The sequence below is a fragment of the Crinia signifera genome, chromosome 11 (genome assembly GCF_055691185.1).
Source record: "Crinia signifera chromosome 11, ASM5569118v1, whole genome shotgun sequence".
Classification (NCBI taxonomy): domain Eukaryota; kingdom Metazoa; phylum Chordata; class Amphibia; order Anura; family Myobatrachidae; genus Crinia; species Crinia signifera.
Window position 1 is genome coordinate 15,244,447 of NC_139227.1, and position 10,867 is coordinate 15,255,313.

The 10,867-nt window shown below is 47.1% G+C and overlaps 1 protein-coding gene across 1 annotated transcript in view; it reads right to left on the reverse strand.

The window, feature by feature from the left end:
• Nucleotides 1-5,384, reverse strand: part of HSF4 (heat shock transcription factor 4) — an 81,370-nt gene extending 75,986 nt beyond the window's left edge. Inside the window, exon 1 of the mRNA XM_083165691.1 lies at nucleotides 5,161-5,384. Within this exon, the coding sequence (XP_083021817.1) occupies nucleotides 5,161-5,283 (123 nt within the window). The 5' untranslated portion in view covers nucleotides 5,284-5,384. The remainder of the gene's footprint in view (nucleotides 1-5,160) is intronic.
• Between the last annotated feature and the right edge of the window lie 5,483 nt (nucleotides 5,385-10,867).

The window sequence follows — 10,867 nt, forward strand, 5'->3', positions numbered from 1 at the left end:
CAAATTGTCTTCCCCAAAACATTCATCCCTACAATCTACAGATGGAGCGCCTTTCAGCCAGCGCCGGGGCTCGCCAGAATGCCCCGCTGTTAAGATGACGCTCAATCTGACTGGGACGCGCATCCCAGGTTCCTGGCGGTGGGGGAAGCGAACCTTGCCTATCTCCGCTTCAGGGAGATGGGCAGGGTTAGGGGGGAAGTGGGGAGGTGGGATTGAGCAGCAGGGAACAGCTCCATTGTAAGGGGACGCGTGCACTTCCGGCGGCTGGCAGTTAGCGATCCGACCGCCAGACCCCCGCTAGAAGAGAACGGCTCTGTATTTTGAATGCAATGGCTGCCGCTAGACTGATCTTCGTTGCAAAATGTTTTTCTTCTGCTGCTCTCTTCTGTCTGGCCTTACATCGGTTATCTGTATTTTACTGAATTTAGTATAAAATACTTTGACTAACCCATACGGCTAAATTATAAACCAAACTACACCAACATCCACCTCTTTGCAAATCTCTAAATATCTCCCAACTCAACCCAACTGCTCTGCGCAGGATCTGTACCTCTAACCCAAATACCAGCTCCCATTCGCAGGCACAGGACATTTATCAGGTTGTGACCAGTCTGTGGAATGCCCTCCATAGGAAAAGACTTTCCTTGAAAAATCCCCTCTTCCGACAGATTTATCAAATTACTGAACACCCACATCCTCCACACCCTATTACCATGTGCTTCACCACTACCCAGTTCACACAAAACTTACATGGATTCTCTTTCTACACTCGCACACCCCACTGACTACAGACCAATATCGCTGTATGACTGAATGATACAGGCGAATCAAGAATTCTGCAATGTGGTTGGACCAATTTGCATTTTATGGTTTTATCCCCCCCCCCCCCCCCCCCCGTTTCCCTATAGATTGTAAGCTTGCAATCAGGTCTACTTTGTCTAAATATAGTCTTGTCTTATTTTTATTTTGTTCCCAATTGTAAATCACAAAGTATTACATGAATGGCACTATATAAATAACTGGTAATAAAAAAAACACAATAAAAGTTATATAAAACACATTTTGTTATAATAACACCTACATGGGCAGTCATCAGTACTAGCAATAACATCTAGTATAGATACAGGTACAAATTCCACATGTTTGAGGATACAAACAACGGAAGATTGGGAATAAGACATGAAGGCTTAGAATCTAGGCCGGTGATGACTAACCTTGACACTCCAGCTGTTGTTGAACTACACATCCCAGCATGCCCTGCTACACTTTTACTATTTGGCCATGCTAAGACTGATGCAGGGCATGCTGGGATGTGTAGTTCAACAACAGCTGGAGTGTCAAGGTTAGCCATCACTGATCTCGAACAAGGCTCACAACCTTCAGTATCAAAGCCATATACTGCTATTACAAAAAACATTCATAGCCAGCACAGGAGTAAGGAAGCCCGCTGCAGCAGCGAAGGAGTTACAGAACTGACAGCCCAGCAACATACAGGGAAATAATCACAGATCAGGCCTGTTCTCCTAGAATGTCTGAGGGAACCCCAACTTGTTTGAGAGTCCCATGGACCCCTGTCAGGGTAGTTCACCCTCTAGACTATATGCTTGTGAAATGACAGGGACAGGGGGAAGATAGCGTAATTCTCAACACGTTATGTCATCCTGGCCCTGCCCCCTCTGTACGATGCCAAGATACATTGCACTGTACTGTCGGAGGTAGGGCCATGTCACACACCCCCCCTTACCACCAATATGATAGTATATCCACTCGAGGAACCACAAGATGTGAGAAGTCAGTGAGTATGGTTTATAAGTACTGACACGCATCAAATTTACTGACACATTATTTATGTTATATGATAGAAAATATATATAAAATGTAAGGATCAGTGACCTACAGGACAGGAATAAGCAATACATACAGCATGGCTGCCTACCCTCCTGCATTGTGCAGGAGACTCCCTGACATAGCAGCAACCTCCCTCTCTCCCTCATTTGTCTAGCAATCTCCCTCATGTCACCTAGCCCACATTACACTGTTACATCATAGTTACCTCCCCTCCTGCATTGTGCAGGAGACTCCCTGACATAGCAGCAATCTCCCTTTCTCCCTCATTAGTCTAGCAATCTCCCTCATGTCACCTAGCCCACATTACACTGTTACATCATAGTTACCTCCCCTCCTGCATTGTGCAGGAGACTCCCTGACATAGCAGCAACCTCCCTCTCTCCCTCATTAGTCTAGCGATCTCCCTCATGTCACCTAGCCCACATTACACTGTTACATCATAGTTACCTCCCCTCCTGCATTCTGCAGGAGACTTCCTGACATAGCAGCAATCTCCCTCTCTCCCTCATTAGTCTAGCAATCTCCCTCATGTCACCTAGCCCACATTACACTGTTACATCATAGTTACCTCCCCTCCTGCATTCTGCAGGAGACTCCCTGACATAGCAGCAATCTCCCTCTCTCCCTCATTAGTCTAGCAATCTCCCTCATGTCACCTAGCCCACATTACACTGTTACATCATAGTTACCTCCCCTCCTGCATTCTGCAGGAGACTCCCTGACATAGCAGCAATCTCCCTCTCTCCCTCATTAGTCTAGCAATCTCCCTCATGTCACCTAGCCCACGTTACACCATAGTTACCTCCCCTCCTGCATTCTGCAGGAGACTCCCTGACATAGCAGCAATCTCCTTCTCTCCCTCATTAGTCTAGCAATCTCCCTAATGTCACCTAGCCCACGTTACAGTGTTACATCATAGTTACCTACCCTCCTGCATTCTGCAGGAGAATTCCTGACATAGCAGCAATCTCCCTCTCTCCCTCATTAGTCTAGCAATCTCCCTAATGTCACCTAGCCCACGTTACACCATAGTTACCTCCCCTCCTGCATTCTGCAGGAGACTCCCTGACATAGCAGAAATCTCCTTCTCTCCCTCATTAGTCTAGCAATCTCCCTCATGTCACCTAGCCCACATTACACTGTTACACCATAGTTACCTCCCCTCCTGCATTCTGCAGGAGACTCCCTGACATAGCAGCAATCTCCCTCTCTCCCTCATTAGTCTAGCAATCTCCCTCATGTCACCTAGCCCACAGTACACTGTTACACCATAGTTAGCTCCCCTCCTGCATTCTGCAGGAGACTCCCTGACATAGCAGAAATCTCCTTCTCTCCCTCATTAGTCTAGCAATCTCCCTCATGTCACCTAGCCCACATTACACTGTTACACCATAGTTACCTCCCCTCCTGCATTCTGCAGGAGACTCCCTGACATAGCAGCAATCTCCCTCTCTCCCTCATTAGTCTAGCAATCTCCCTCATGTCACCTAGCCCACAGTACACTGTTACACCATAGTTAGCTCCCCTCCTGCATTCTGCAGGAGACTCCCTGACATAGCAGCAATCTCCTTCTCTCCCTCATTAGTCTAGCAATCTCCCTCATGTCACCTAGCCCACATTACACTGTTACACCATAGTAACCTCCCCTCCTGCATTCTGCAGGAGACTCCCTGACATAGCAGCAATCTTCCTTTCTCCCTCATTAGTCTAGCTATCTCCCTCATGTCACCTAGCCCACATTACAGTGTTACATCATAGTTACCTACCCTCCTGCATTCTGCAGGAGAATTCCTGACATAGCAGCAATCTCCCTCTCTCCCTCATTAGTCTAGCAATCTCCCTAATGTCACCTAGCCCACGTTACACCATAGTTACCTCCCCTCCTGCATTCTGCAGGAGACTCCCTGACATAGCAGAAATCTCCTTCTCTCCCTCATTAGTCTAGCAATCTCCCTCATGTCACCTAGCCCACATTACACTGTTACACCATAGTTACCTCCCCTCCTGCATTCTGCAGGAGACTCCCTGACATAGCAGCAATCTCCCTCTCTCCCTCATTAGTCTAGCAATCTCCCTCATGTCACCTAGCCCACAGTACACTGTTACACCATAGTTAGCTCCCCTCCTGCATTCTGCAGGAGACTCCCTGACATAGCAGCAATCTCCTTCTCTCCCTCATTAGTCTAGCAATCTCCCTCATGTCACCTAGCCCACATTACACTGTTACACCATAGTAACCTCCCCTCCTGCATTCTGCAGGAGACTCCCTGACATAGCAGCAATCTTCCTTTCTCCCTCATTAGTCTATCTATCTCCCTCATGTCACCTAGCCCACATTACACTGTTACATATGGGGGGAAAAGGAATGAGAGATAGATAAATTTACATTGAATCATCAGCACCATTTCCCAGCACTTTACCAAGTATAGTATCTCTTACTAACTGCTTTGGGGCTCATCTACATTTGGATATAAGTCATTTTACAAGATTCCTCTCAGATGTAGCAGTACACACCCACTTCTATGTGCCACATTCACAATCTCTCCATATATGGAACTATACACGCCCTGTGGGAGGAGCATGACACCCCCCCTCAATGGGACGCTGTACAAAATTCGATTACCAACTATAATCTCCCTGAAACTAGTTTTCAAAAGTAGGCAAGTATGACATGCAGTAGTAAGGACTTAAATAACATTATTTAGGCCTAAAAGGTCTGGCGATTATTTTTATCGACTGTCAGTAAATTGCTGACACTCGGCAAAAACCCACGTGAGTCTAATAAACAAATACATCTGTTTGACTTTCAGGGCCTAATTCAGAGGTGTGCGCTGGGCTGCATGTTTTCACAGCCTAGCGAGCACAGGGTAATGCTGCCCTGCTGAACGCATGCACCACCCCAACCCCCATCCCCCCCGGCGACCGAACCCAAATGCAGTCAGGGTAACGCCTGCGTTCACTGGGACCCGTGCAGTGTTTCTAGGAGTGCGCCCACCATTTTTGTGGACACGCCCACAAAGTGCCAGGGGTCCGCCCTGGAACATTCCCCTGACTGTCACTCAGGCGAATGGAAAAGTTGCCAAAGGCGCCCGCAGCCGGGGCCGTACATGCGCATTGGCGACAATGCGCATGCACAGAACACCACCATCGCTGTAGGGGCCGAATTCGGTCCTGTGGAAGCTGGTCTGAATCAGCCCTTTAGTTGTGTGCTGTAGCTACATTATTTTACATGAAATACATTGCGATAGTACATACCGCTATTATCAGCCTACCCCTGGTCCTCAGCTCCCCGGTAACCAATCTGGCACTTACCACACTCCAGCAAATAAGGTGGTTGGTGTCGGGGTCTTCCACCAGGGTCCACAGCTTGGTGAGAAAGGCTGGCACATTGCTGCAGTAGCCATCTATTGCCAGGGAGCTTGCCGATTCTTGCATGGTGACAGATTTGTGTTACTCAAAGTCCATGCCAGTGAGATGGTACTGTATAGTGATAGAGACAGCCGAGAGGGACCCATGTACTGAGGTCAGTGTCACAATGAGAGTGGCTGCAGCTGATTCACACCACCAGGTCACACTGTTAAACACTCAGCACTAATTTGCTGGCACTGACTCCCTCCCCAGTACAGAACAATGCCCGGTGATGCTGTTCTTACATTCTGGCCACAGAGCTCTGAACAAACATGCAACATCATGTAAAGAGATCCCAGAGCCCAATCAGTGCCCAATGGATCGCTGCTGAGACATGGCACCATTCACCTGTGCAGAAATGTATAAATGTGTGACACATGCATCTAGGGCAGGGGTTCCCAATCTTTTTTGAATCACGGCACCCTAGAGTATTGGAATTTTTTCAAGGCACCCCTGGGCCCCCAAAAAATTAATTAGATTGGGTTTATATGCGATTCTTAGGGTCAGTTATGTGGTAAAGGGCAGGATTTGCATCTGTACACATATTTCATGATTGGCAGCCACCAACACAAATTGGTCCTGGACCACCAAACTGGGGCACCCCTGCAAGTGTCCTGAGGCACCCCAGGGAGCCACGGCACACAGTTTGGGAACCACTGATCTAGGGAAATGTTCTTGTCTGTGCTGTGTTTTTATAAAGTATTATATACCAGCTGGTATACAAGTCCATTATCAATACTATCATAGGCGAATCTAGGGGGTGGTCCAGGGGTGCAGTTCCCCCTTCGGCATCACTGAAGCTCAAGGTTGATCTCATTCAAACCCAAATCGCTGGGCCTTCAATCTGATACCAAAAAACGTTTTTTTTTATTTCTTAAATGTCATTTCATGACATGTTTATGTTCTTTGAGGGCAGATTTCTCTGGAACCAAACAGCCCAGTTTCACGGGACCAAAATCATTCGAAGCCAACTCAAAAGTTCTTCATTATGATACTGGTCTCATGTAAATGGGTCAATTAGTTCCGAAGATATAGCTGGTTGGTTAAAGGGGGGTAGGGAGAGGGGAGTGGTTGTCTCTCCCCATCACACCAGAAAATGCAGGGACTAGGCTGGTGTATAAGGGGTCAGCCTGGGAATGTCCCTGCATGATCCTGGGACCATATTCCCGGGTAAATCCCTGCATTTTCTGTTGTGAAAGGGGTATTATTTCAAACAGCCGTGACCTGCAGTGCTCTGAATACAGCCGGGCAGCCCCCTGCTCTCTGCCCAGCTGTCAATGACTGTCACCCCTGCAGCTTCCGCTCCAATTCTTCTCCCCGCTTTCACCATTGGCCATTGGTACATCATGTAAATAGGTCAGTTGGTTCCGAAGATATAGCTGGTTAAACGATATAGCTGGTTAAAGGGGGATGGGGGGTGGTGGTTTTCTCTCCCCTTCACACCAGAAAATGCAGGGACTTGGCAGGCCGACCTGGGAATGTCCCTGCATGATCCTGGGACCATATTCCTGGATAAGTCCCTGCATTTTCTGGTGTGAAAGGGGTATTATCTCAAATACAGTGGCGTAACAATAGAGGGTGCAGGGGACCTCTGGTTAGGTAGCAGTTATGTAGCGCCATCTATAGGGGTGGGGGGTGCCAATCGTGCTCTCTCCCCCCTCTTTCTTCCCTGCTCTCTTTCCTACTGCACATCTTTCTCTCAGGTGTATTCAATAAATGTTTGTGTTTTGTTTTCCAGCAATATTGCACTTTTTCTATCAAGTCCTTTTAGGAATGTAAGGACTTATGTTGATTGGAGGAGGAAAAGAAAAACAGGAGGAAAAGAATTTGGTTGATAGGCGCTCTTATCTCACTGTAATGTGAGTGGACTGTATGAAATTAAACCAAATAATAAGACAATTTTGCACTACGGTCCCTTTTTTTGTTCTCTGAGTTTTTCAGATAATGATCCTCCATGTTTATGAACTGACAATCATTTGTGTCGCTGTGTAATGTGGGGTACACACCAGGACGAAATTGCCCAAAACGAGCCAATTGAGATACAATCTCGACCGATTGTATGTAAATAGGCCGTGGTTTGGCCCATTTCGCTGCCCTTTTGATGCAATCCTGATCTGATGCGCGGCCCCGCGGGTCGGTCTGTCTTTTCTGAGATCCTTTTTTATCCCAATTGCACACTGAGTGAGAAATATACACCCCAGACCCATACCCAATATTAGGGACCCCCAGTGACAGAGATGCCTTGACGTACGGCCTGGGGGCTTAGCCCTATATCTGCAGATATATGCAACCATTAACTCTGTATTATCTGATTATTATGTGTATATTTCTCACTCAGTGTGCAATTGGGATACAAAATGTTTTTTTCCTAACCAGAATTACCCCTCCCTTTTGGCACCTGAGTGACACACCTCTGATTGAGCAGCTTACCAACAAATGTGTTGTGTAGTTTTCTGAGATCCTCCCTGCTGCAGGTAGGATCTCAGAAACGACCATTGTAGTGGGTGGGGTCGCGATCGGATCACATTAGGGGCATTTTCGCGCCCAGTCGGCGGCGGCACCATCAGCTCGTGAGCGGGTCGTACGTTCCTGTGATGACCCGCTCACGAGCACCATCGTCCTGGTGTGTACCGGGCATAAGTGTTACACTAGCATATAACTTTTGCCAGTGGGTGCACATTAATTTTGTATTCATTTTGAACTTAGAATGCAAGTGACTAAAGGCACTTGTCTGACTTGTCGGAACTGATTTCCCTTCCCTGATGCATTGTGTGGGTGCAGGGGGTGGTGCCGTGCCACTGTGGGCAGCTGCCCGAGCCCCTCCAGAGGCAGGGGTCCGGGACAGTTGTACCCACGGCAACCCCGGTGGCCCTGCATGGGGACGCGGTACATTTGGAACAAAAAAAAAACATGAAAAACCCATGTTGTCCTTTGTATGGTCGAACTAATGCTTGTGTCGACCATTTGTCTGTGTCGACCATTTCACCTTCAGTGGTTGACCCAATGTATGTCGACCTTAATTTGGTGGACTCAAAGACCCATACCCCTGTTGACATGGGAGGAAATGAAAATGGAAAAATACGTGGCCCGTGTGTTTCTAAATTCAAATCTCAACAGGTTATTAAAAGCCGTAGGGGAGAGCAGGAATCAATAGAGCCAATCGGCCAATAAGACCCCACTAAATAAATAATTAGGATTAGAATAAATTATTGCATAATATTATAATATAAATGGTATATATGGGTAGGTGTCGGATAAGGGACATGCAGGCCTTTCTCTTCTCTTTCCTGGCCTGGCAGCTACTTTCCACTCTGGGGATGGCGGTCAGGATTCCCTACGCACCACCACTGCATAGTCACCATGTTTAAGACCGTTTCATCGCTAATGGCACCATATAAATAAAAGATCAATACTAAGTAATAATACATCCAGTAGGTTTCATCTAGAGGTGGTCAGAGGTCGTCACCGCTGCAGCATTTGATGCCTGTCTCCTGATACCACCTCAATCATCTCCTACTGGGCCTTAGCACCAGAGGAAATGACGGGTGCCGGATGACGGCCCGACAGTTTTTCTGACTCTCCTGATAGTAATTTGTTTTCCCTTCTCTTCTGATTATGGCATGGTCTCTTGCTTTCCTATTTGTGCCTCCATATATGGAATCTAACATGTCCGTCTCTTGTCTGCACCAGTCTCACTGCCCTCCATCTTTGTCATGTGGCCTTGTGTCTTTCTTTTTTCCTTTGTGTCTATAAATAATTTTGCACCTCCTCATCTCTATCTCCTTACCACAATACATCTCCAATAACTTAGTTTAAACCAGACTTGCCTACTTTTGAAAAACAGTTTCAGGGAGATTATAGTTGGTAATAGAATTTTGCAAAGCACCCCATTGAGGGGGCGTGTCATGCTCCACCCAAAGGGTGTGTCTAGTTCCATATATGGAGAGATTGTGAAAAGAGATTGTAAATGTGGCACCTAGAAGCGTGGGTGTGTACAGCTACATAGGAGAGGATTTTTTTATAATGACTTATATCCAAATGTAAATGAGCCCCAAAGCAGTTAGTAAGAGATACTATACTTGGTAAAGTGCTGGGAAATGGTGCTGATGATTCAATGTACTGTAAATGTATTTGTCTCTCATTCCTTTTTTCCCTAAAAAATGTAAGTGTAATGTGGGTTAGGTGACATGAGGGAGATTGCTAGACTAATGAGGGAGAGAGGGAGATTGCTGCTATGTCAGGGAGTCTCCTGCAGAATGCAGGAGGGGAGGTAACTATTGTGTAACAGGGTAATGTGAGCTAGGTGACATGAGGGAGATTGCTAAACTAATGAGGGAGATTGCTGCTATGTCAGGGAGTCTCCTGCAGAATGCAGGAGGGGAGGTAACTATGATGTAACAGTGTAATGTGGGCTAGGTGACATGAGGGAGATTGCTGCTATGTCAGGGAGTCTCCTGCAGAATGCAGGAGGGCAGGTAACTATGATGTAACAGTGTAATGTGGGCTAGGTGACATGAGGGAGATTGCTAGACTAATGAGGGAGATTGCTGCTATGTCAGGGAGTCTCCTGCAGAATACAGGAGGGGAGGTAACTATGATGTAACAGTGTAATGTGGGCTAAGTGACATGAGGGAGATTGCTAGACTAATAAGGGAGAGAGGGAGATTGCTGCTATGTCAGGGAGTCTCCTGCAGAATGCAGGAGGGGAGGTAACTATGATGTAACAGTGTAATGTGGGCTAGGTGACATAAGGGAGATTGCTAGACTAATGAGGGAGAGAGGGATATTGCTGCTATGTCAGGGAGTTTCCTGCAGAATGCAGAAGGGGAGGTAACAATGATGTAACAGTGTAATGTGGGCTAGGTGATATGAGGGAGATTGCTAGATTTATGAGGGAGAGAGGGAGATTGCTGCTATGTCAGGGAGTCTCCTGCAGAATGCAGGAGGGCAGGTAACTATGATGTAACAGTGTAATGTGGGCTAGGTGACATGAGGGAGATTGCTAGACTAATGAGGGAGAGAGGGAGATTGCTGCTATGTCACGGAGTCTCCTGCAGAATGCAGGAGGGGAGGTAACTATGATGTAACAGTGTAATGTGGGCTAGGTGACATGAGGGAGATTGCTGCTATGTCAGGGAGTCTCCTGCAGAATGCAATGTAACTATGATGTAACAGTGTAATGTGGGCTAGGTGACATGAGGGAGATTGCTAGACTAATGAGGGAGAGAGGGATATTATGTCAGGGAGTTTCCTGCAGAATGCAGGAGGGGATGTAACAATGATGTAACAGTGTAATGTGGGCTAGGTGACATGAGGGAGATTGCTAGACTTATGAGGGAGAGAGGGAGATTGCTGCTATGTCAGGGAGTCTCCTGCAGAATGCAGGAGGGCAGGTAACTATGATGTAACAGTGTAATGTGGGCTAGGTGACATGAGGGAGATTGCTAGACTAATGAGGGAGAGAGGGAGATTGCTGCTATGTCAGGGAGTCTCCTGCAGAATGCAGGAGGGGAGGTAACTATTGTGTAACAGGGTAATGTGAGCTAGGTGACATGAGGGAGATTGCTAAACTAATGAGGGAGATTGCTGCTATGTCAGGGAGTCTCCTGCA